General features: G+C 41.7%; 3 protein-coding genes across 5 annotated transcripts in view; 1 reads left to right on the top strand and 2 right to left on the bottom strand.

Annotated features, from left to right (window-relative positions):
* The window catches only part of bbs9 (Bardet-Biedl syndrome 9), a 135,297-nt gene extending 131,190 nt beyond the window's left edge, over positions 1-4,107 (bottom strand). The window contains 3 exon segments of the mRNA XM_062400218.1: positions 1,165-1,315; positions 2,107-2,225; positions 3,927-4,107. Coding sequence (XP_062256202.1) covers positions 1,165-1,315; positions 2,107-2,218 — 263 coding nt within the window. The 5' untranslated portion in view covers positions 2,219-2,225; positions 3,927-4,107.
* A 1,755-nt stretch (positions 4,108-5,862) lies between these two features.
* Positions 5,863-16,217, bottom strand: nt5c3a (5'-nucleotidase, cytosolic IIIA). 3 transcript variants are annotated; one of them, XM_062399376.1, is made up of 8 exons: positions 15,757-16,217; positions 9,468-9,566; positions 9,147-9,216; positions 8,916-9,048; positions 8,561-8,650; positions 8,014-8,176; positions 7,714-7,914; positions 5,863-7,360 (listed from the first exon to the last, which is right to left on the bottom strand). In XM_062399376.1, exons 1-8 carry the CDS (start codon positions 15,892-15,894, stop codon positions 7,259-7,261), a joined length of 996 nt encoding a protein of 331 aa, XP_062255360.1. In that variant the 5' UTR covers positions 15,895-16,217; the 3' UTR covers positions 5,863-7,258. The 3 variants fall into 3 exon arrangements, with proteins under 3 accessions (XP_062255360.1, XP_062255362.1, XP_062255361.1); XM_062399378.1 differs by lacking the exon at positions 15,757-16,217 and adding an exon at positions 11,497-11,560; XM_062399377.1 differs by lacking the exon at positions 15,757-16,217 and adding an exon at positions 9,986-10,583.
* Positions 16,218-19,063: 2,846 nt separating this feature from the next.
* LOC133964311 (uncharacterized) lies at positions 19,064-22,476 on the top strand. Its single transcript, XM_062398323.1, has 6 exons — positions 19,064-19,115; positions 19,598-19,640; positions 19,978-20,073; positions 20,195-20,315; positions 20,604-20,839; positions 21,905-22,476. Exons 3-6 carry the CDS (start codon positions 19,996-19,998, stop codon positions 22,076-22,078), a joined length of 609 nt encoding a protein of 202 aa, XP_062254307.1. The 5' UTR covers positions 19,064-19,115; positions 19,598-19,640; positions 19,978-19,995; the 3' UTR covers positions 22,079-22,476.
* Positions 22,477-26,323: the final 3,847 nt, after the last annotated feature.

Raw genomic sequence — 26,323 nt, 5'->3', positions numbered from 1 at the left:
TATCGACGGTTTAAACTTTCAGGGCAAACGGGTTCAGTGTGTTTTCTCTCGTGCAAAGTTAATTATAAAGCAAGATGAATCAGATGTTCCAGTAAATAATCTGTCCCACGAGCCGCTCGCTGTCCCCACATCATTCCTCTTCCTCCCTTCGTCCTCCCCACTTTGAAATACTTTTGGCTGTGGGGGGGGGGGGGGGGGGGGTCCCTGAATCATCTTTGCTGCAAAACAACTTGTTTTTACTGAAGGAATTTGCACATTTCACTAGACCTCGACTCGGAGGGGGTCTCGCTCAAGATCCAATTATGCAGCACAGGGCCCTTGGGTTCTGACAGCTATGCTAGCAGCTCAGCGGTTAGCCTGATGTTATGAGCAGAACTATGTTTGGAGCGCCGGTGGCTGATGGATCACGATAAATCACCGGGCGGGAGAGAAACTCCCGACGTGGCGGTTTTGGGCTCGCATGCAGGGCAGAAGAAAAAAGACATGTTAATGTGGTGGTAGGTTTCAGACGGGAGGGTTTCTCTATGAATGAAAAAGCGGTGTGATGAGTTATGAATGGGTGTTTCTGCCTGGCAGCTTAACGTACGGCTCTATTATAAGTTATTATATGAATGCGTATAACTCACAGAAGGTCATGCCATAGAGTTTCAGACAGACCTGTGATTAATTCCTGGGCAGCGGCTCACATGTGAGACAGAGATATGGTCGTCAGGGTGGCCGGCGAAGCGGCTCTGTAATCTAAAGCTCACGGGTTTGATTCCTCCTCTCCAACGGTGACCTCTGACCTTCTTGATACAACAAACCTCAATTCATGCGACGGTGATTTAAGTTAGCTCCTATGCAAAAGACTTTAGGCTGATGCTAATTGGGCCCCGCACGCAGGAAGGCAGCCAATGGGGGCAGAGAGATTACCAACTGCATCGGTGATCCTGGTGTGAGAGCAAAGATCGGAGATGATTGATTTATCAGGAGTGCCATCGCAACACGGAACCTAATAATAGAACCGATGGTTTCATTAGAGTCGATGTTAGAGCTCCACCCAAACCTACAAACCAGAATCAAATAAACTGGGTTGTGTTACCCACAATGCACTGCATGGATGAGGTACACATCCTGTCTAACCCCGTGGTGTCCCCGGCCCCGGCTCGTTTCAGATCTACTCACGAGACGAACTTTCCCACTTCCACCTGGATGATGGCGTTTTGAAGCTGGACCTCCAGGAGCTGGGCGTCGGCCACACCGGCCTCACTGGACTTACTGACATGTGGGAAGAAGATGCGCAGCATTCCCATGTAGCTGCCCACCACCACTTTGTCTGCAAGGTTATAAATCACAGAGGAAAGAATGAGGTTATTACATCGGCTGCTCAAAGAAGAAGATCTCTATGAGAACACACACGTCACACAACTTCTTTTTTTTATATCAACACATATTTGACTGATTTAAAGTTAAAATAAATACTCTGAGGCTGATTATTAAATAAAGGAGGTGTGGTGAACACTTGAAATCTTGACACAGAGAACAATGTATGGATTTATGTTCTTTCCTCTAACAGGGTTTCTGTGGGTTTCAACACGATAAATACTTTGTAAAACAATAAATACATTTAATTTTATACATATGTCAAACAGGTGAGGGGCGGAGCCTTTAGAGCAGCAGGAAGCAGAACATGATGTATGACCTCCGCTATGTTTGTGCTTTTATTTACAGAATTGTGACCGACGCTGGTTGTTATGATCAAAACCTCTTCATCTTTCCAAGTGAACATCTTCATCTGTGCCTCACATTTTTAATCCTGATGTGTTTGTGTCAGTTTTTTACAGATTTGAGTTTTATCCTGTGTTAACAGTCAATGTTTCTGGAGCTTTTCCTGCAGTATGTTCACACGGGCTCACTGGGACATTCTGTGGGCATGTGAATCAGGGGCTGTCAGGAAAAACTCCAGAGAACGTCTGGAGCAACTGACTCAGACATTTGCGTTCAGAGAGTTCAGTCAGTGCATGAGAGCTGCTCTAGAGTAAAGTGAATGTGACAGACTTTAGATGAGGTCCTGCTCTCTGTATGCTTTGTGCTGGTAAGTGTGTCCCCTCCTCTCTACACACTGACCATGTCCGCTGCCGCTGTTGTCCACATCTCCGACACACAGGCATCCCTGGTCGAACTCCTCGCCCTCGCCGAGAGCTGCCGACCACCAATCACGGGCTTTGAACAGAGACATGCTGCCGCTGAGTGGACAGAGAGAGGACGACAGGAGAGGTTAGAGTTCTTCTGCTGTGAACATCACATGTTGTGGTGTAAAGTGTCTTTGAAAATGTCCCATTCAATTTCCTCCCCAATGCTCAAAGCTCTGTGCACCACACAGCCAATGACAGAGCTAGAGAGCTGGTCACGTGATCCCAGGATTGAGTGTGAGCGGGGACGGGGGGGAGGAGTTGGGGGCGGGTGGGTGCAAGCAGCTTTTCTTTATGCTAAGTGCCGAGCAGGTGGAACCGGCAGCTAATCCAGAACCAGAGAATCCCTCCTTTCGATCTAAGATACAGACCTGAGCCGCTGTTAAAGGAATACCACACCTTCTACTGCCAAGATATAAAAGATATCTATTTAATAAAGGAGGTCTGTTCAAAAAGATAAACATTGATTCACTTGAAATAAAAAAAAAACATTTGTTGGATACAAGGATTGGTTAAAACCAGGTTTTTTAAGTACTCACATAAAACACTATATTGTGAATATGATCCTAGACCTGTATAACTCAGGATACATGCACACAAATAAAAATAATGTAAATAATGTGTCATGTGACATCAAACAGTTCACTGGTACAAGCTGTTACCACTAAAGGTCGAGGATTAAAATATGGACATGGAGCGACAGAAGAAATGTAAGTTAATATCAGTACGTTAACAATCTTTAACATTGAGAAATAGCCCATATTTCAAAGTATGAAATTAGTTCAGGTGATGAAATATGAACCAGCCAGGTCAGGTGAGCTGTAACTGGTGAAGACGTCTTTAGCTCTGTTGCTTCAAGCCACTGGAATATGATCCTGAATCTGAGGTTTCTCCAATGCTATCATCTGTTAAAACTAAACCTGCTGAGCTGCACCTTTCATTTTCACATTTTTACTTTTATTGTTATCAGTTTGATGTTTCTTATTATTTTGTAACTTCTAAGTCTCCTTCCTTTTGGCAAATATACATTCATTCATTGTGATTGAAGGTTTTTATCCATTCCTTTTAATTTAGTTTTGAGGAACATGTTGTTATATTATTATATTATGAATGTTCCGGATATATTGCTGCTGGAGGACAGGATTTTCTGAGATTGGTATCTATCTATCTATCCATCTATCTATCATTCTATCTATCTATCCTTGTATCTATCCATCCATCTATCTATCCATCTATCTATCTATCTATCCTTGTATCTATCCATCCATCTATCTATCTATCTATCCTTCTATCCTTCTATCCATCCAATTAGTGTGTGTGTTTGAATCTGAGTCTATTACCTATCGTTCCACACAGTTATCACTTCCCTGCAGCTCAAGCTGCTTCCATCTGGATATTGAAACATTATTATCTTTATGATGAACAGATCGTTGAACCAGGATCAGTCTTCTCCAGATGAAGCGTCTCAGTTGATCCTGGAGAGAACCTGGACTCTGGCTCCATGTTGGTTCAGACCTCAGATCAGGAGGAGACTCAGAAATCAACAGTTGTGTTGCACTTTGTGTCTCCAGTACCAACACTCACCTGTGTGTCCATGTGTGTAACTGTCACACAGAGAAACACACAGACACAGAGACACACACACACACGTCCAAAAGCAGATTGCAGTCCCACACACACTCAATGAGCTCAGAGCTAACGGTAACACGCTGAGTGGACTTTAGCTTAGCAGCTAATCAGCTAGCTGGAAGTTACCTGGGCACCGGGGCGGCTCTCCGGCGGGCAGAGGGGTCGGTGAGGGTCGGTGTGTGTCTCCGGTGGGTCCCCGGTTCCCCGCAGAGCACCTGGCGGCTCCCGGTCGGTTCCCGGTCGGTTCCCGGTCGGTTGTCTTCTCCACGTCAGAGTTTGAGCCTCAGACACAAATCACATTTCTCTGCTGCTGTTGTCATGACACTGACGCTCCGAGGGGAAGCCGGGGCCGGTGCGCAGGACCGGAAGTTCCGGGAGCCCCGGGGGCCGACGGGAAACCGAGTTCTTACACCGGGGGCCGGTTTATTTTTATTTTAATGTTTATTAAAAACAGAAAATAAGCCAATAATAAAGACAGAGGGAGGTTTGTTTATTAAAAAATATGTTTAGAATACACATTATATTAATACACACATATAACTCTGCAATAGTCCTTCTCTTTTTTTACACTGAATATATTTTTATATTTCCTTGCATGTTTCCTATTATTACTCACTGATTCCTATTTCTTACTCTTGCTGCTGTAATATTTCAAATTTCCAAATTGTGGGACTTATAAAGGATTATCTAATTTTATCTTATCTTATCTTAACTAATCTTATCTTATTGAGGTTTGCTTTTCATCAAGGTTTTTCTCTTCTCCGTGTTTGTGTGATTTTAACCTTCCAGCATCATAAGAGGAACATCAGGAGTCTATGAATTAATCATCTCGTCTCTTTGTGACCATCCAGGAGTTTGATCTGCTTGTGGAAAATTCAAGGACTCGTCCGGGAGTTGAACCCATGATCTTAATATCATTTTCCCTGTGTCTGACGGACTCTACTGCTCATCCCACGATGATCCTTCTGCTCCTCGTGTTCAAACCTCATCTGAAAAATCTCCATCTTCAGGCTGTTTTATATCTAATGATTTGAAATGAACTGCAGCCTCTTTATTCTAACTGCACCTTCGTAACACTGAGCTCGACCAACCTGTTGCTTCTGGTTGTGTGAGATCTCGGCTCAGAAGCTGAGGTGACCCTTCGCGGTGGGTGTGTCTAATCTCTGGAACACCTTATATGTTCATTAAAACTGCTCAAACAAAAACAAAACCTTGAAATCATTGCCAGAGACCCACTTCTTCTCACTGGCTGTTTACTGCAGCTAATTCAGATTTTAAAGGTTAATGATGTTTGATGTTTTACTGCTTTTCAGGATATGATTTATATTCATTTTTGTTTTGAGCTCAGAACTTCTGTCATTGTTTGAAATGTTCTGTATGAATAAACTTTGACTGACACTGACTTGAGTTCAGTTTAATGAGCAGTTCCAGGAGGATCCATGATCCACAGATGATGTTTTCATCCAGATCTTCTTTGATGATTTCGACAGGAATTTAATATATCATGCATCAAAATATTGAATCAGCACAACCATGGGCTCGTTATGGGATTTAAACCCGAACCGCTCACACCCGGAGTGAGAATCTTACTCTTTGACCAACAAGGGGATAGAAAGGAACACAAAAAACACCTTTTAAAAGTACTGCTACTTCACTGTTTTCGAGAAATGTTGTACTTTCTATTCATCATATTTTTCAGATTTTACATTCAAATATACATTGTATTATTATTTTTAATCCGACACTTCCAGCTGCTGAGTTTCTGTAGTTTAAATACATTTATTTCTACGCAGGACACGTGGTATATATATACACATGGTACATTTGTGTCATATGAAGCGGAGATGCAGTTAAATCCAAAACATTACAATAACCAGATGTGAACGAGTCAGTTTTTTTTTTAATTTTGTCGATAAAATACCTGATAAAAGTTCTTCTTCTACTCTAAATGATGTCACTAATCTGTGGTGCTGCAGCGCGTCCACTGTACGACACCGATCCCAAAGTTGTGTAGTTTCTACGTCATGTAATCGAGGCCGTCTGAGTTTGATCCAGTCGTGGCTCACAAAATGAATCTTTATTGCATTTTCAGTTCAAACACTCAAAGAAGACAAGAAATCTTATAAAAATACACACACACACACCGGTCTATACTGGAAATATCTCCAAATGCCATGAAGTACTATACATTTCCTTATGATGCCCACATATACAGTATGACAGTATTCCCATATTATTGATATAAATATTTATATGTATATTTATATTCTTTTACATAAATTTAACATTAAGAAAAGGCAACATGCGGGTGATAGCAGCACATTTAAAAACAAACACAAAGTCCCGATAAAGAACATTCAACAACACAACATGAGACAAAGTGAGATTGTTTTAGCTTTGAACCTCACAAAATTAAAATATAGATCAGAGGTAGGGTTGAGTTCCAGCCACAGGATGACAGATGGTTTAACTGGGCCACAGTGAGTCTCCTCGTGTCGCCTTAAACAACCCTAGAGATAGACTGTGATATCATTTCATTTTTAATAAGAAATTGCAGGAAGGAGATTCTCTCCCTCTTGTGGTTCCTGCTGTTCAACTAAAGGTCAAGTTAGTTATTCTCTTTTTTAACTTTGGAGCAACACTGAAGAGGAGAACACTGGATTATTGAGGCCCATGAATACACAATTTTAAATATGACATGAATCTGTCAGTGACTGAACAGATTCCTGTCTCTCGTGTGTTGATATGAATCTAAATGAGAAAACGCTGGGATTAAAACAGTCTCATGTAAACATAGCGTTTCAGTGCATGAACCGGTTCAAACCCACAGATCAGGATCACCGGAGGTTCAGATTCACTGGTTTCCCTCTGGTGATGTGAATCCCCTGTTTCATTAAACCAGTACTGTGTCGGGGGGGTTGGTACTGTGAAACACATTCCATAAGAATGAGTCACATTTCCCAGAGTTCTTTGTTCTTGTTTGAACTTCTCCCACGACACTGCAGCGTAATGAAAACAGACAGGAGGTGCATGCTGGGAAAAGTAGAAGAAAAACACTGTACATCTGTGGGCACCTGATTTATGGTTTAAAATCATCACCATAGGAAAAATAAAAACCAGGAATAATAATATTAACAATAATGTGCAAATTAGAAAAATGGAGAATATATTTTTTCAAAACTCACTTTTGGTTTTTCTTTAATTTAATAGAAATCTAAATGACAGAACTCATAAGTGACAGGCAACTTAAAACTGTTCATTCTCGGGGGCTTTAATAAAGGCTTCCATCACGTGTGTGTGTGTGTGTTAGGGGGAGGGGGGGGGGGGTGTCTGAAGATGAGTGGAGTATTCAACAGGTACCAGTCTGCAGCTGGGACCAGGGTTAATTACAGACAGGCCACAGGACTGGGAGAAAGAGGGGAGTACTGGTCGTTGGAGGGGGGGGCTTGTGGGAGGAGTTATAGAACCTTCTGGAGGATGGCGTTGGGCACTTCCAGAGTTTCGTCCTTCACCAGTACAATGTCATAAGAGTCCATATATTTGTCCAATAGCTCCTCGACCTGCAGGATCAGAGAGGAGCAAAGAGTCAGGAGGTGTTTCACATCGAGATACAGCAGAAATAAGAAACCCTGTTTTCAGATTTTAAACGACAAGAACTCAGGAACTCAGGATTTCTATATTATAATTAAGTCTATTTTAATAATTACTTTCTGCCAAGAAAGTAATATATCAGGATCATGGAAAAACTGCTCAAGTGAGGACTTGGGCATGCACCGTGGAAGATATTAACTTTTGGGATGGATTCTTTAATTTCCCACTTTATCTAACATTGTGAGATAAGGTGTTTAAACATGTTTGTTGATTTCTCAGAGAATAAATTTGGGAGCTGATATTGAAGAGCATCTGGCGTCACCTTGTCGTTGAGGAAGCCGATCTTGAGCATGTTCTCCACGTTGGGCGCGCCGTCGGCCATGCTGAGGTCCCCCAGCGAGTCGCCCATTAAGATGATGTTGCAGTATTCCTTCATCTGCTTGAAGTACTCTGTGTTCCGCAGGGCGCCGTCGTGTTTGTTGTACACGTGGATCAGCTCTCCCTTGAAGCCCTTCAGGACGCCCTGTGGGACGGAGAGCAGAACCAATCAGTGAGGAGAGACACTCTCAGTGAATCGGAGGCACCAGCGTAGAGATGGAGTCTCTTTCTCTGCAGGACTCACGTTATCATCGAAGTCCATGAAGTTGGAGACGACCTTGACGTTGGGGTGGTAGACTCCGGCCTGGCGGATGATTTCCTCCAGGACGTCCCCGAGGCCGGCGGAGAAGATGAAGACGGGGACACTGTGCTGCTGCAGCCGGTCGAAGAACTGCTCAAAGCCTTCTCTGAAAAACCAGCACAGACACATCAGTCCCAGAGGAAACACAGTTCAATCCAGCTGCCTTCAGACATGAACTCAGGTCAACACATTCTCCTGATGGAACACAAATGAACCAGTTGCTTCGGACATTATCTGGAATTCTTCTTGAAAAGCCTCCTTGAATAAACTATGGATAATGAGCCGATGTGAGAATACACAGGGAAAATGAGCTGAAAAGATTAAAACGTCATGTCCGGCCTCCTGCTGCTCCACAGGCTCCGCCCCTCGCCTGATTGTTCCCAACCTGTTCCTGTCGGTGTGAACGAGTCGGACCCGACAACCTGCTGCTGCTCCACGTGTGAACGAGTCTGAGTCCATGTCTGAAAACAGCTTCAGTGATGAGTCTCACCTGAGTGCAGCTTCTGACTCGCCCACCACCTCGGCCAGTTTGTCTCTCTCTATCCGCTGCTCCACCAGAAGCGTGTGGGACTTGAAATACCTGCAAACACACACACACACACACACACACACACACACACACACACACACACACACACACACACACACACACACACACACACACACACACACACACACACACACACACACACACACACACACACACACACACACACAGACACACACGTTTATAAATAAATGTCTCTGATGGCTTCTTGTGAGCAGAATTACAATCATGGCAGTGTGTGAATGTTGTATGAAACAGTATGTGTGTGTGTGTGTGTGTGTGTGTGTCTGTCACTCACCACTCCACCATGAATGGGTATTTCTCCTCCATGGTGAGTTGAGGGTCGATCTCGATGGGATAATATTTGTTCTTCAGCTGCAGCAGCTTCTGTCGGCAGTCCTCTGTCACCAACTTGCAGTTATCGATGATGTCTGAACAGATCGGTCACAACACAACGCACACATCAAGCAGGCGAGAGGAAATGTGACTGAATAATAAATAATAAAACAGGACTCGTGGTCGTACGTACTGTGACACGTGGGGCAGCGTTTCCCGTTGACGGCGAACTTGCTTAACGTCATGTCGAAGTCTGTGATGATCTGAGAGAGGGTCGAGAAAGAAATGAACATGAGACACAGGAGATTCTTCAAAGGAAAAAGAAGAATCAAAGAAACAGAGAATCTCACAGGGAACTTAAACATAAAAAACATATTTTAAGGTGTAAATGTATTGAATGTATGAAATCCACCAGTTAAAGTGTTCAGCTGTGAGAGTCAGTTCCACCAGATGGAGCCATTTCTCCAAAACCTTTAACTGAAGGAGCATCTTCATCACTTCCTGTAGTTTCTACCTGTAGTTTGGAAGCTCCTCCCTTGATGAGACCACAGATGATCTGCTCCACCCGCTCGGGATCCCTCATGTGGACCGTCGACTTCTCAAACTGAGGCATCTGGGGGGGGGGGAGAGGGAGGGAGAAAGAGAGAGAGGGAGGTTATTTAATCTTGATGTTTTTACTGTCCTCCTATAGGATGAAAGATGTTCAATCAGTGTGACAGCTTCAAACTACAGAACTTCACCCTGAAGAGTCTCTGCAGACCTAGCTGTGTGCGTGGGGGGGGGGGGGGGGGGGGCGTCGGCGAAATGTGAACCAACTGCATGTCATGACATATTTCTTGCAAAATCACACACACACACAGTACATAAACACACTGACACATTTCTTTGATAAAGCTTTTGGTGTATTGGAACACACTGTCCCTAAAACACACACACACACCGAGTTGGAGATTTCAGGGTCACAAAACAGCTGATGTGTGGAATGTGTGGGTGTTGTGTAACCGGCTGAAGGAACACACTTCAGTAACACACCCTGCAGGGAGCTTCATGTAACTTCATCTCGTTCACATCACGTCTGCCTGACGAGTTGGAGGATCGCTGTGTGAGAACACGGTGTCACTGAGGAGGACGGTGAAGGTAATTGATCTTTGATGAATACTAACTAACCAGGATGTTTATTGAACTTTCATCTTTATTATAAACCAGGTAGAGAACATAATAGGTAAAGAAAAACATGTAGACTCCCAAAGACGCCAAAGCATCAGACTCAGGATTACCACAAACGCATGTGTGTAAGGGGAAGCTTTCATCGTCTCTGTCTCTAAATGTTCATGTTAATCCATATTCTGGCTTCATTTCTGGATAATGGAGCAAGTGGAGACACGTGGAACTGGATTTGATCAGAGCGGCTGTGAAGGTGAGAGTCAAACCTGCAAACCTGCCGGCTCCGTGCAGCTGCCTCAGGGAGCGACTGTGTGTCTGTGTGTTCAACCAGGTCTGGGATGAGGAGCCTGTATATCTGCTCGTGTTGTGACATGAGAACCTATGCACTGAGAGTCACATGATTTATATATATGACAGATAACTGTCTACATCTTATGGGTGGAGGAAAATGAAGTATTGCAATTTTTTCTGATTCTTGAATTGTTTTTCTTTTCTTTCCAGGATCGATATTTCAGTATAATTTCTTAGACAAGGATAAAAAGAAGTTACCACTGGATTGAGGAGTGTGTGCAGTGTTGGGTGAAGTCCAACATTTTGAAACACTATATTTATATAAACTTAAATCTGTTTATGTGAACACAAATCTAAATCTATAGATTTATATAAAAGCTCATTGGATTATCAACGTTGTTACTTGAGGGTTTTTAAAGGAAACACAAACACACTATGTGTGTGTAGTAGATGTTGTGCTCATGTAAAGCAAACAACCAAATAGGTAACGCACACAAACACACAACACAACACCCCCCAGTCTTATGTAATGTCTGGGGAGCTTCCCATAACCTCATCAGTCACTCGACAGAAACACGACACTCAGAACACAAACTAAAAATAAAAGTAAGTTTCTCTGCCACAAATCCTCTGATAAACTTCTCACACAAACACACACACAGTTATCTCAGTGTGGAAAGACCCACAACAACTTCCTACACATCCAAGCTGCAAGAGAGAGAGAGAGAGAGAGAGAGAGAGAGAGAGAGAGAGAGTGAGAGAGAGAGAGAGAGAGAGAGAGGAATAGAAAACCGGTCTCATTAAAGGTTTGTTTCTAAATGACATGTTTCACTGTGTTGATGATGGATTTCATGCAGAGTCACACAAGTCAGTCATCATGGCGACAGCAACTTATAACATCAAAAGGTCAAAGGTCAAAGCATCCTGATGACGAGAGGAGAGGTGAATATTGGAGAGGGGGCTTTTTAAATGATTGATATCAAGAATTTGCAGCATTAACCGTTTTTTAAAGCAACTACAAGCGAGGGAGGGAAAAAGCCTGAAGCAGTAGGAGTTATACACACACACAGACACACACACACACTTACCTCGGGTCTGTTGTCTCAGCTAACACAAGGTGAAGAAAGGATTGTGAGGCTGCGGAGGGTTTTTATATCTCCAGCAGGAGTCGGGGAGGGAGGGGGCAGCAACCAAAACAGATTAGACAACATAACCCCTCCCCTCTGTGAGGTGAGGCTGGCTCACAGACACACACACACACAGACACACTCACAGTGACAATTTCAGCTGACCCATGTCAACACATAGTTCAGCATAAATAGACATGGAATGGGGCCAGAGGAGGAAAAGTAGTGTACGCTTGTTTCAATAATGTGACCTTTGACCTCTTGAAAAAGAAACCTTTAACATCAATCAGTGTGTGTGGGGGGGGGACGACCCGCTTCAAAACTCTGCTGAGTACACACATTTTAATACACAAGACACACACCCTCCCCCTACACACGTGCAGTAAATGCCTGGCTCTGCATGAAAGGTCACTGGGGTCAAGGTTCAACACCAGGCTGTTCAGACACACAATGGTCAATCACACACACAATCATCCCCCCCCCCACATACACACACACACACAGTTCTTGTTGAATGAATATGATGTCACACTTGTCTAAGGCTTGGTTTTGGAACTGGCTGCCTGAGATTTGGAAAAGTTGTAATGTTGATTTTGTGCAAACACAAACTTCATTTGCAGTAATAATGCAAAGGTTCCTCTGCAAACAGGATTATTGATTCACTATTAAAGTAAAAATAAAAGATGTGGATGAAGCAGCAGAAGATTCGTTCACTAAGTTCAGAAAGTAGCTGCTCAGGATGTTTCTGTAAACACAGAGACACTGAGAGTTCTAACATCACATCCCCTCTTCAACCAGCTCCCAGCATTCCTCTGAAATCCCAGCTGATCTGCACCAGTCAGGACAAAGGTCACTGATGGGTTCATGCTGCTGTCACCCAGCTGGGGTTTGCTGGAGGTCAAAGGTCATCAAGGACCATGTCCAGAGCCCTGCGGAGGGTTTTACTCCATCAACATCGACAGGTTGTTCAGCATCTTGAGACACAAACTCAAAGACGACTGATCCCAGTGATGTTAAATTCAGACTATAGTGCAGCTCCACGTCTTGAGTGTGTATAACTGGGGATGTAGCGTCTGCTTTGACATGAAGGCTCTAAAGTTCACTGTGGTCGGACTCACACTATTAATTCCATCTGTTGCTACACTGATAAAGCAGCGTGGCCACTTGAGGAAGTTTCAACAGCAGCCAAACTGGACCCGCCCGTGTTCAGGCTCAAGATTATTCTGCTGCTGAAACTCAACCTTGTTAACTTCTTGGCTGTGCAAATATTTCTAGTAGTAGATCCCTTCATCCTTCTTGTTCATCGCTGACAGGTAAAGAATTCCCCCGCTACTCATTAATTATACTTGACTGACAAAACAAAAACCCATAAAAGATGAACTGCACATTTTCATACATTTGCAATACCATTTCAGAGATTCGGGTAAAATGACAACTTGATAACGCAAAAAAATGTGAGAATATAGCAACACATCCGATGAGATTGTATTTTCACTGCTGTACATTTGTTTATGTGATGAGTCGTTGGCCTCAAATGGATCCATCAACGTTTGTCGTGGATTCTGACAAGATTTTACCAATTTCCCCGAAATTAAATCATTGACCTTGAAAGAAATCTGTCACATTCAGGAGACCTGCAGGGACGGCTGGGTCTTAGCGAAGGTTTATCCTGAGTGACATTCTAGTTTTATGTGTAAAGGCAACATCTATGGATTGAATACTTCATAACAGGATTACAGACACTGAGGAGAACACATGTTGACTCTTCAAAAGAAAAGCTTTGAAGCTCTGTGCTGCCCCCTGGGGTTAAACAGAGACACACACACTTCAACGGGCAGAGCAGTCGACTCTTATCACAGCAGGAAAGTGAGGGTTTGAGTTTATGGAGAAGCTGCTGCTTATTGGAACCAGGCCTCAGAGAGAAAACACGCTCATAAAGCACAAACAGGGGTCGAGCAGAGCATTCCACATTCTACTGTATGTGTCTGTTTAAAAAGAAAGTTTTGAATAATCAATTGAGCATTAAACAAAACCTCTGTTGCCTCTGACCTCACTGTGTTCTGACCTCTGACCTCCGTATTAATGGATTCTTGTATTTTTTCCACTGGAGGTCGCTGCAGTTTCAGCAGTTACACACAAAACGCTGAACAGTACTATTACCACAGCAGCTTCTAGCAATGAAGAAGAGAAGGTGCTGGTTTATCTGAGATGTCCATATATTCATAAAATGACACGGATGGTGTGATTTCCCCCCCCCCCCCGGGGACAGAGAATAAAGAGTCTAAACTGAGAAGCTGTCATAGGGTTTGTCATCTCCTGGGATTCAGAGCGGATGTTTGTGCATCATCAAAAACAGATGGTCACATTCTTCCATTGTGAAGGTCACAGCAGGAAACTGGGGAGTAACCAGTAGCTACTACGAAAAAATAAAAAACCATCCAGCGTCGCTCCTTCACCAGAAGAAAGAATTATTAAAAAAGAGCAAAGATATAATAGATTCATTCTGTAAATTGGGTTTAGAGAATTTAAACCCAATTTAGTTGGATTTCAACAGGCCTGACGCACCCACAGAGTTTGGGGAGTTTTCGAGTATTTTCAATCTGTCGAAAATGTGATTAATTTTCCTGAATAACCAAAAGAAAAGCAAAATGGCCTCTGCTCTGTCGGTGACTGTCTGAAGGAAACAACGAGAAGGTTTCAGTGCCACCAGGGACTTGTTTGTTTTTCACTATATGAAGAAAGAATATAGAAATGGGAGGATTGTGTAGGTGGAGCCGAATAACTGGGAGATTCCAGTTCAGACTGAAAACCTTCAAACTGCTGTGCAACCTAAATATCTTCCATAGTTCAACATCCACATGACATGGATTACCAACTATATCATCTTCTTATTCGTTCAACTACATGTACCAGGGTTTCATAAGGATTTCTGTATACACTGTGACTACAGAGATAAAGAAAGTGAAACTGGTTCTGTCTCCTGTTCAAACAGCTCGATCTCATATAGAAATAAAATCAACAGAATGGATTCAGTAAAGGTTTTACTCCAGAAACGTCATAATCCAGTGTGTCTCACTTTTTGTGGCCACACAGGAATAAGAACACCGGACTGACCCGGTCTGAAGAATGCTCCCAGCACTCACACTCTTTCTGTGTGTGTTTTGTGTTTAGATCTTTAACACATGTTTGTCCCTGTGTCTCTTATATTCCTTAGGTTATGAGGAATGTTAACGCTTCAGCAGACTGGCCTCATTCCTGTCGGACTGGTTAGGAAGCTGGACTGGTGTGCAGCTTGCATAACCTGCATGACTGTCAGTTACAGCGGCTGTATCACTGACAGTCTGCAGCACCGACAGGCTGAGGAGAGCAGCACCGACCCCCTCGTGCCCTGGTCCAGCTCCTGGTGTCACGCTGAGGATCATCTGCTCTGTGTTTGGAGAGAGGAAGGCAGGTGACCTCTAAAAGCAGCTGCTGTCTGAGACGCACGCCTGCGTACACCCTCGTGCAGTCAAGATACTGAGCGCACGAGCACGGGAGTTCCGTCTGGCTTTTCAAAATAAAAGGGGCAAATGTGTCGCAACATGCTGGGGGTATTGCATGTGGGTCGAGATTTTCAATATATATGGTTCTTGTGTTGTTTTATCAACGTCTGAGTTCAAATAAATCCTTTAGTTTAAATCCTTACATTTATATTAGGGCTGCAGGTTATTATTGATTAATCTACTTATTGTTTCCTATATAAAAAAATCCTGAGCAAACACACCAAAACATTCACAAAGCAGATATAGATGAACATAAATAAATTATTATAACTATTAAAAATCCAGAAAACAATCAACAAACTACTTTGAAGTGAAAATAACTATAAATAATAGTAATAAAATAAGTATATTAATCCCGATGAATTATTTTTGGTCCAAGATTACTATAACACGGTATATAAAAGACAGTATTAAGTCTAAACTATATGAGTGATGATAAAAGTATGAAGCGTAAAGTTACGTGAGACAGTGTACCAGTACTAAAGTGGAAGAGAGCATAGTTATTTAGAATACTACACATGATACTGGTTTATACACATGATACTGGTCTTTACTGTGAGACCCGTAAATCCAACCCTCCACAGAGCTGCTGAACTTTCCTCTGAAGCCTTATCCTCTTCACTTCCGGTGTACTTTCTCCCCTTGACTTGTGTGTTCACTGGTTTTAATGGAAACTCACCATCTCGATGATCCGGGTCTTCTTGCCCGCTCGCTTCTTCTTGGCCACGATATACTGGGTCAGCACCACTCCGCCCAGTAGGGCGCACACGCTGGCGCTGGCCGCGGCTCCGACCTTCATAACGGCCGTTCTGTCCATGACGGTCCCCTGGTGCTGCTGCTCCACACGGCCGACACGACCCGAGCAGCCCGCCGCTTAGAGAGTCCTGGTCCCGGTCCTGTCCCTGTCCCTGTCCCTGCTCCTGTCCCGGTCCTGTCCTGCTCCTGTCCCGGTCTCGTCCTCTGTCAACAGGCGGCTTCCGTACTCCCGCTGCCAAAGATCGTCTACGAACAGGACCAGTCACTCTGTTGAAACCAGAGAACGTGAATTCGAGCAGCTTCCTGTCGGGGTCCGAAGGCTGAGTCAGTTTTGAGAGACAGAGAGACAGACTGGTTTAAGAGAGAGAATGATAGAGAATGAGAGAGAGAGAGTGAGAGAGAGAGTGAGAGAGAGAATGAGAGAGAGACTGACTGGTTTAAGAGAGAGAATGATAGAGAGAATGAGAGAGAGAGAGAGAGTGACTGGTTTAAGAGAGAGAATGATAGAGAATGAGAGAGAGAGAGTGAGAGAGAGAGTGAGAGAGAGAATGAGAGAGAGACTGACTGGTTTAAGAGAGAGAATGATAGAGAGAATGAGAGAGAGAGAGAGAGTGACTGGTTTAAGAGAGAGAATGATAGAGAATGAGAGAGAGAGTGAGAGAGAGAGAATGAGAGAGAGAGAGAGAGAGACAGACTGGTTTAAGAGAGAGAATGATAGAGAATGAGAGAGAGAGAGAGAGTGTGGGGATTTTTATTTTTAGTTTGTCTGTGTGTGTGTCTCTGCTAGAGCTGAACTCTAAACAAATGAAAAGTCACACCTAACTTTTCATTTTAAAGCATAACTCCCTTAGCTTCAGTCCACATCACACAGAGTTCAAGCAGCGGCCCCAGGTTCAGGTGGGAAGATAGGAAGGCGTTGTTTTGTTTGGAGGATGCACATGTTTACAACAACAGAACATACAGCCTATAGAGCAGAAACACAATATTCTTTACTCCAATGAACAACAACACTGACCCACAGGGCGTCAGCTGAGTCAAGGCTTGTTTATGTGAGGTTTTTCCCAGCAACCATCAGAGGAGGAGCGAGACTGGGAGCTACTCCTCATCACTTCCTGATTCCAGAACCAAGAGGCTGGGACTATGCCTGTGCACCATTGAGGAAGAACCAAGAGATGACTCCAATTCATTATTGACCAATCAAATTATACCTACTGTTATATAATATTTCAACCACCGTCCGTGCTGTGTGACTCGTGATTACCCCGGTGCTGCTCAAGGGCCGGGGCAGTGTATTGAATGCTCATTGCTTTGCTGTTACTTTTCATACCTTTTCATTGCTTCTTAATAAAAAACTTCATTAAACCAGACTGAGACTGGCTCTTCTCATACTCATACACGTGACACATTACATTGTCTTAAAATATGTTATCACCTGTAACTGTTTTGCATTGATGCAGGTAAAGTTGCTTATTAATATCATATAATTGAATAATATATCAAATATATATTCTAGAATATATAGCATATAACTTTAAGAACATAAGTTATAAGCTTTTACTGAACTAAGTGCATTTACATCAGACATCTCCAAGCTTTCAGCACCCCCTACCTGGAGATGACCTCACTCAGCCTTCTAAATACCTTTTTGTGTTTTTACCTCATGACAAGAAATGAAACATATGTGATATGATGTAACAAGTGATTTTTAGTGTTGTTAGAGAAACTGTCACAGGTAAAACCAACATAATTATTGAAACCCGGTTTCACTCTATCGAGTCAGAGCGATGGGAATTAAATACTGAGCAGTGGGTTCATATTTCCTACGGGACAGCAGAGTAAACCTCAAGTTATATCCAGTATCTGCTCAGAGTTGAACTTTAAGAAAAAAGCAGTGCTACCTGAAAACCAGAATGTATAAACTGTGCAAGATGCAGAAAACCTGCAACTGTGAAGCTCTCTGAACTGACCTGTATGAAACGTGCATTAGGAATAAAGTCTGATTAACTGAAGGTTGATCCAGAGACTCATCATAGACTCATTTATTGTAACATTGTGTTAATTATTATAATCATAGGGCAACACCATTTGGTGACCAACACATAGAGAAAGCTAAAAACAAGACGCGGAACTAACATCGTCAACCACAACTCTGAAGTCAAACGAAACAAGTTAATGTAATGAAACAGGATCGAGGTCCCGGTGGTTCCTTTAGAGAGGCGGTGGTCTAGTGGTAGAAACTTGGACTATGGGCAGAGAAGGTCTCTGGTTCGACTCCACGGAGAGACAACAAAAGACGAACCTGGATTGATCTGTCCAAAAATCCAAGAGTCTCCCTACCCTGTCTAGTGCCCCTGAGCAAGGCACCTTACTCCCCCAACATCTGCTCCCCGAGCGCCGTACATGGTCGCTCACTGCTCTGTGTGTCCTGCACCAGATGGGTTAAAAGCAGAGGTTAAATTTACCTACCATTGCATGAGTGTGTAGTGCATGTGTTTGGTATAAATAAACATAATAAACATATCTTAATATCTTAATATTTACCAGAGTGAGAAAAAACCGACCACCTTCTGCTTTAAACCTGGTAGAGTCAAAAGTTCACGTCTGATAAATTTCATTTCTCTTTTATTTTTTCCCTTTAAGGACAGAGTATCTGAATCTGCATCTGCTTATTGACAGTGGTTTTTATTTGTAATAAAATAAAATAAAATCTTGTTCTTCTCATTACATTGTCTTAAAATGTGTTATTACCTGTAACAATTTTGCATTAATGCATGTAAAGTTGCTTATTAATATAATGTAAGTATATAATATATCACATATGTATTCGATAACAGAGATCTTCAACAGGGGGTCCGCGACGCCTAGGGGGTCCGTGGAGGTACCTCCTGTTCTAGAATATAGATAATATAATTTTAAGAACACAACCTGGAGATGACCTCACTCACTCGGGAGCCACGGCCCCTGTGCTATACGAATATGGTTTGAGTAATAATTATTATTATCATAGTGCAACACCGTTTTGTGACCAACACAAAGAGAAAGCACAAAACAAGAGGCAGGAAATAACATCGCCAATCACAACTCTGAAGTCAAACGAAACAAGTTAATGTAATGAAACAGGAAAGAGGTGTGTTTCCTGTAAAAAAAGTGTTAGAATATTTGCCCTTCAAAGGAGTGATATGAAAAGTAGAGAGAGAGATTGGTCGGCATTATTCTTCCGTATTGTATAAAAGGAGACGTCTTCCTCTGCTTCAACAGGGTCCCATCGTCTCACACACGAAGGTAAGAGCTCTGAAGCTACTTCCTGACTTTACTGAAGGATTTCTTCAGACATTAGAAGCTTCTTTATTTCTGAATGTGTGCTCTATTGCTGTGTGCGTTTCTTTTATATTGTTTAATTTTTAACTGTTTCATATTGTTTGCCTTACATTTTTTTATTTTTTACTGGTAAAGCACATTGTTACTGAGTTTTGAACGTGTTATGCATAAAAGTTTATTATTGTTCTGACTAATGAAATATAATGTAATGCTGTCCCATCAATATAAGGCAAACATATCTTTAAAAACCTAAACATATCAACTATTTAACATAAAGTCAGTGAATGCATTCAGCCAATTACTCACTTTTTTCATATAACTGTTCAATCGTTGTAGAAACTGAAATCTAAAACTGGGGTTTATTCATGATATTAAATCTCATAAAAGAGACCTGAAAAGAGCCGACACTAGTGAGATAGTATTTAAACTTTCTTGAATGTGTTTAGGACTTTTTACTCCGTCCCTCATCTCTTCCTTGATACATCAGTGGTAAGTCAAGATTTTGTCTTTACTAACTTTCTCTATTCTTCTTAATGTTGTTTCTTACTCTCTAAATATGTTGAGTCTGTGTCATTACACTGACGTTCGTATGTTTGCTGTTTCTTCATCTTTCGTCTTCTTTCTGAACTTTACTTTTAAAATCTAAAGAGTTTAGTCCATATACTTTCAATAAAAATGGATGACCTGTGTCCACTTCTTCCTACTATCCAGAAATGAAACAGGACAGTGGCTTCATATTTCAGGAGCTGACATTTCATCCCTCTTTACATTCAGTCTATGATTAAGTCAAAGAATATCTAACATGATTCCTTTTGTCACGTTACAGTCCTGCTCTGCTGCCAACATGAGGAACCTGATCTCTGTGGCTGTGATCCTTCATGTGGCGTTCACAGCAGCAGGCCTACAACTCAACGGAAAAGAAGTTTGTGTCACTTTCTTTAGTTTATTTATTCTTCCACTGCATCTTTGAAATCATGATGTTACAGTTTACTGGTAAAATGTTAATTTGGTAACACTACTGTCTCCCTTTCTCCCAACCACAGGTGGAGTTTGGAGACATAATTGCTTATAAACCTCAGTTTGGATGGGATACTACTGATTATCAGCATTATGCTTCTTTTGTGGGGGACGGATATCCTGGAGGAAACACATTTGAACGCACAGGTACGTGCACCTACAATTAAACTCCCTAAGATGTGAAACTATTTAGAGTCGTAATACTACAACAAAACATTTAAATTTGAGATCCCAGAAGCTCTGTCTCCTGTGTTAAAATAAGGAATGTGCAGCATCTTGTTCAGTTAAACTTTAGAATAAGTTCCATAAATATAAAAATCCTTGATGTTTTGTCTCATCTCATCATTTTTTCTCCGCTCACCAGCCGGTCGATGCAGATATTATCTATAATGTTCAAACACTAACTCTAACACTTTATTCTCCTTCTATTTGTAGACGAAGACCCATACTGCGTTTTCTCGCCAATCCATATGTCAAGAAGTCCCTATGTTTTTAATTACCTCGACGGATATGTGGATAAAAAGGGAAAGGTGTACACCAAAGGCACTGAGACTGAAATGAGGGCCCGCATCAACAAGACACGTGCCAACTGTGGATTGTATGATTTTTTCTGCAACAACTGGGAACACCTTGCTACCTATGTGCGTTACGGAGAGAAGATATCAATACAGGTATGTGGCTGATTCAACACAGGACGACATTTTACCATTTACGCACCAATATCATAACAGCAAGACACATTTTGATAAGTTCCAATCAAAGACTGAAATTAAAGATGGACGTCGCGTCTCCTCTTCCTCTCAATATCCAGAAAAGATGACAGAACATACAAACACTGCGATCTTTATAATTAATTAAAACCAAACTAAGATGTCCCATCTGTACTGCAGTGAGCTCCTTCAGCCACCAGATGGCAATCTAGTCTCCTGGGCTTCATTTTTGGGAGCTGTCATATCTCTTTAGACTCCATGTTAGTGGATGGGACATGGACAAAACAAACAAATCAACATAGATGTTAAAAAAAGTTTCTCAAAGATGGTTTCTATCTTTTAAGTTAGTTCTTATCTCACTGGTGTTTGTTCAAGTGTTCGTGTTTCTCCTAAGTTTGGTTTTAATTTGTTATTTAAACTGAGTGAAACGTCATGATTGACAGCTGAGACTGACTCCTGACTCCTGACTCCTGACTCCTGTCTCCTGACTCCTGTCTCCTGACTCCTGATTCCTGACTCCTAACTCCTGACTCCTGTCTCCTGACTCCTGACTCCTAACTCCTGACTCCTGACTCCTGACTCCTGACTCCTGTCTCCTGACTCCTGACTCCTGACTCCTGTCTCCTGAGTCCTGACTCCTGACTCCTGTCTCCTGACTCCTGACTCCTGACTCCTCACTCCTGACTCCTGTGCAGACTGAAGATGGCAGTGTTCGTGTCTGGGAGAATTCAGGATATATTCAGTCTATCGAATAGATGATTTTCCATAAAGGCCAAATAAGAATTTCTGTTAATGTACCACTCCTCAGTGTCCCAGTTTGTCCCACTGGTTTTTGGTTTATTCCAAACATCAATGTGATTTAACGACCATGAGGTTTTCATCTGGAACAGACCTCAGTTCTGTTTCTCTGAAGGATGCACATTGAGTTTGGTTCACCTGCTGCTTATTGCTTGGACGTTCTGTGATAGTTATGTTCTTAATTGTCCAGAAGGCCACATTGAATCATATTAATGATTTTTTTTATAGTTCAACATGACTGGTGGACGGCTCCTCTGCAAACTACGCCCAGAGTGTGAACACATGTGGAATTACGTGGAGAAAACGAATAAGTCACAATATAACGCTGCCTCCTCAGTCAACCCAGTCGGATTGACTTCTTTATGTCTTATTGCTCTTTTCTTATGTGATATGAGTTTTTGAACAAAAAAACTGATTAAGTACTCTGGGTCTGGTACTGCTTCTGTTGATAAGGTATGGATATGAGAAGTACCTTTGTTGCTTCAAATAAATGAGCAGGATATTTCAGCACTGAGTGTCCACCAGGATCATTACAGTTATACATCAAAGATACATATACAACGTGGTAAATATTAAATAAATACTTGATATGGTCTGATTTAAAGTAAATTATAGCATAAAGTACTGTGTGCATTAGTGCGTGGATATCATGTAACAGGTAGTGTCATCCAATGGGTCGAGGTGGAAGGTGTAGGTGGGCGTGGACTCGATCAGGCTCTGCCTGATCAAGGGCCTGATCGAGGGCCTTGTCAGTGGTTGTTGTTTGTAATTAAATAAAATAAATCTTGTTTTTCTCATTACATTGTCTTAAAATCTGTTATTACCTGTAACAGTTTTGCATTGATGCAGGTATCGTATCTTACAAGCAGCAGTGTCTTGTCGAAGTCGGTGTTTGAAGAGAGGAGACGTGGACCCAGAACTTGCAGCATAACAGAATTTATTACACAGAAGTTTCACAGGTCAGACGGGCACCATGGTACACCCGGAGAAATCACACAGGCCGAATAGTGAAAATTACGACTTGCCTCTGCAAGGCAAGGCTTTTTATAGGGGAGTTGTTTACTACAAACCTAGAGATAAAATGACGTCACACAACCGGGCCTACTGCCTAAATTTGGGAAGGTTCCTTAAGATTTAGGGACCTGCTGAGAAAAGTCTGAGCATAAGGCTTCATAGATGTAATTGTCATTATGCTTCATAACCACGTTCAAAAGATGTCATAGTCAAATATACTATACAGGTAAAGTTGCTTATTAATAGAATGTAAGTGTATAATATATCATGTATATATTCTAGAATATATAGAATATAACTTTAAGAATATAAGTTATCAGCTTTTACTGAACAAAGTGCACTTACATCAGACATCTTCAAGCTTTCGGCCCCCCCACCTACCTGGAGATGACCTCACTCGGTCTGTTAAATACCTTTTTGTGTTTTTCCCTCATGACAAGAAAATAAACATATGTGATATGATGTAAATAGTGAGTATTGAGTATTTAGTTTCCTTAAGGTTTCTTTTTAGTGTTGTTAGAGAATCTGTCACATGTAAAACCAACATTATTATTGAAACCCGGTTTCACTCTATCGAGTCAGAGCGATGGAAATTAAATTCACCTGCAAAGACAGAGTATTGAAAACTAAAACAAAGGAGCTTGAGCTGATACATTATCTGAGCAGTGGGTTCATATTTTCCTACTGGACAGCAGAGTAAACCTCCAGTAATGTCCAGTATCTGCTCAGAGTTTAACTTGTTTTAAAAAGCAGTGCGTCGTGAAAACCAGAATGTATAAACTGTGTAAGATGCAGAAAACCTGCAACTGTGAAGCTCTCTGAACTGACCTGTATGAAAGGTGCATTAGGAATACAATTTGATTAACTGAAGGTTGATCCAGAGACTCATCATAGACTCATTTATTGTAACATGGTGTTAATTATTATAATCATAGGGCAACACCATTTGGTGACCAACACATAGAGAAAGCTAAAAACAAGTCGCGGAATAAACATCGTCAACCACAACTCTGAAGTCAAACGAAACAAGCTAATGTAATGAAACAGGATCGAGGTCCCGGTGGTTCCTTTAGAGAGGCGGTGGTCTAGTGGTAGAAACTTGGACTATGGGCAGAGAAGGTCTCTGGTTCGACTCCACGGAGAGACAACAAAGACGAACCTGGATTGATCTGTCCAAAAATCCAAGAGTCTCCCTACCCTGTCTAGTGCCCCTGAGCAAGGCACCTTACTCCCCCAACATCTGCTCACAGAGCGCCGTACATGGTCGCTCACTGCTCTGTGTGTCCTGCACCAGATGGGTTAAATGCAGATGTTAAATTTACCTACCATTGCATGAGTGTGCATGTGTTTGGTATAAATAAACATATCTTAATATCTTAATATTTACCAGAGTGAGAAAAAACCGACCACCTTCTGCTTTAAACCTGGTAGAGTCAAAAGTTCACGTCTGATAGATTTCAAAGTTTCATTTCTCTTTTATTTTTTCACTTTAAGGACAGAGTATCTGAATCTGCATCTGCTTATTGACAGTGGTTGTTATTTGTAATAAAATAATATAAAATTTGTTCTTCTCATTACATTGTCTTAAAATCTGTTATTACCTGTAACAGTTTTGCATTAATGCATGTAAAGTTGCTCATTAATATAATGTAAGTGTATAATATATCACATATGTATTCGATAACAGAGATCTTCAACAGGGGGTCCGCAACGCCTAGGGGGTCTGTGGAGGTACCTCCTGTTCTAGAATATAGATAATATAATTTTAAGAACACAACCTGGAGATGACCTCACTCACTCGGGAGCCACGGCCCCTGTGCTATACGAATATGGTTTGATTAACTGAAGGTTGATCCAGAGACTCATCATAGACTCATTTATTATAACCAGGGCCGGCCCTAGCACATTTGGCGCTCTAGGCAAGCTTCACTCCTGGCATCAAAGTATTGGTTGGAGATGTATGTTATGGGTCCCAAAATTGATACCACAGCAACAAAGTATATCTGTAGAATACAGCAGGAATGCAGCAGCAGTAACGACACGGAGCATTCAGTTCCACATCCAGACTGCATCTTATTCAAATTAAACACAATTTCAAGTACAAGCATTTCTTTGAGTGTAACTGCATTTTAAAGTGCATAAAACATACATTCAATCATTATGGTGTCTCTTTTCTCCAAACATCTTAATATACATCATCACTCATAAAGAAATATAAACATTTATAATATAGACCTATTGAACATTAGCTTATAACTGGTCTTTATAAGGCACAATGACAACACATGAATTACAGAGTCTGTGTGTGTCGGAGCTGAACTACACACTGTAAAGTAAACAATATACTATCGCGACCCACCTGCAAGACGAGGCGCAGGTAAAATAAACACCTATACAGGCGAATGTAGCCCCGCCCACCAAGTGCGGGAGTGTCTCCCCTCACTGGGTGGGCGGAGTTTCTAAGTTTCACCAGTCAGCACGTCTCAATGACACCCGTGGTGATCAAGCGAGGCTTTAGCAGCTGACGTAGGAGACTCTCACCCACTACTAACCTGTAGAATACAGGATGGAAGCATTTGGTCATTTACTGATTTCTCTAATGAAACTACTTAAATTACTGTTAAAGTAGTTAAATATAATATTTTACCATACCACATATAGAAGGGGGCGTAAAAAACTCTGCCTAGCAAAAATAAATATTTTATTTTATTTTATTTTTTGCTCGGCGCAGTTTTTGGCGCCCCCCTCTGAGTGGCGCCCTATGCAACCGCCTTTGTCGCCTGTAGGAAAGACCGGCCCTGATTATAACATAGTGATAATTATTATTATCATAGTGCAACACCGTTTTGTGATTAACACAAAGAGAAAGCACAAAACAACAGGCGGAAATAACATCGCCAACCACAACTCTGAAGTCAAACGAAACAAGTTAATGTAATGAAACAGGAAGGAGGTGTGTTTTCTGTAAATAAAGTGTGAGAATAGTTGACCTTCAAGAGGAGCGATATGAAAAGTAGAGAGAGAGATTGGTCAGCATTATTCTTCTGAATTGTATAAAAGGAGACGTCTTCCTCTGCTTCAACAGGGTCCCATCGTAAGGTAAGAGCTCTGAATCGACTTCCTGACTTTACTGAAGGATTTCTTCAGACATTAGAAGCTTCTTTATTTCTGTATGTGTGCTCTATTGCTATGTGCGTTTCTTTTATATTGTTGGATTTTTAACTGTTTCATATTGGTTGCCTAGCATTTTTTTATTTCTACTTGTAAAGCACATTGTTACTGAGTTTTGAACGTGTTATGTTTAAAAGTTTATTATTGTTCTGACTGGTGTGTTCTTCAGTGTTGTATATGAGGACATGTTTTCCTCTGCCCCAACAGGCTTCCACCATTTCAGTGAAGAAGGTAAGAGCTCTGGAAACAAACAAGTGATAGTTAATGAAATATAATGTAATGCTGTCCCATCAATATAAGGCAAACATATCATTAAAAACCTAAACATATCAACTGTTTAATATAAAGTCAGTGAATGCATTCAGCCAATTACTCACTTTTTTCATATAACTGTTCAATCGTTGTAGAAACAGAAATCTAAAACTGGGGGTTTAGAGATATAGTATTTAATCTTTCTTGAAT

This window comes from Platichthys flesus, chromosome 11, assembly GCF_949316205.1.
Source record: "Platichthys flesus chromosome 11, fPlaFle2.1, whole genome shotgun sequence".
NCBI classification, from domain to species: Eukaryota; Metazoa; Chordata; class Actinopteri; order Pleuronectiformes; family Pleuronectidae; genus Platichthys; species Platichthys flesus.
The sequence above is the reverse complement of the archived record's forward strand: the minus strand, read 5'-3'. Positions and strand labels throughout refer to the sequence as shown.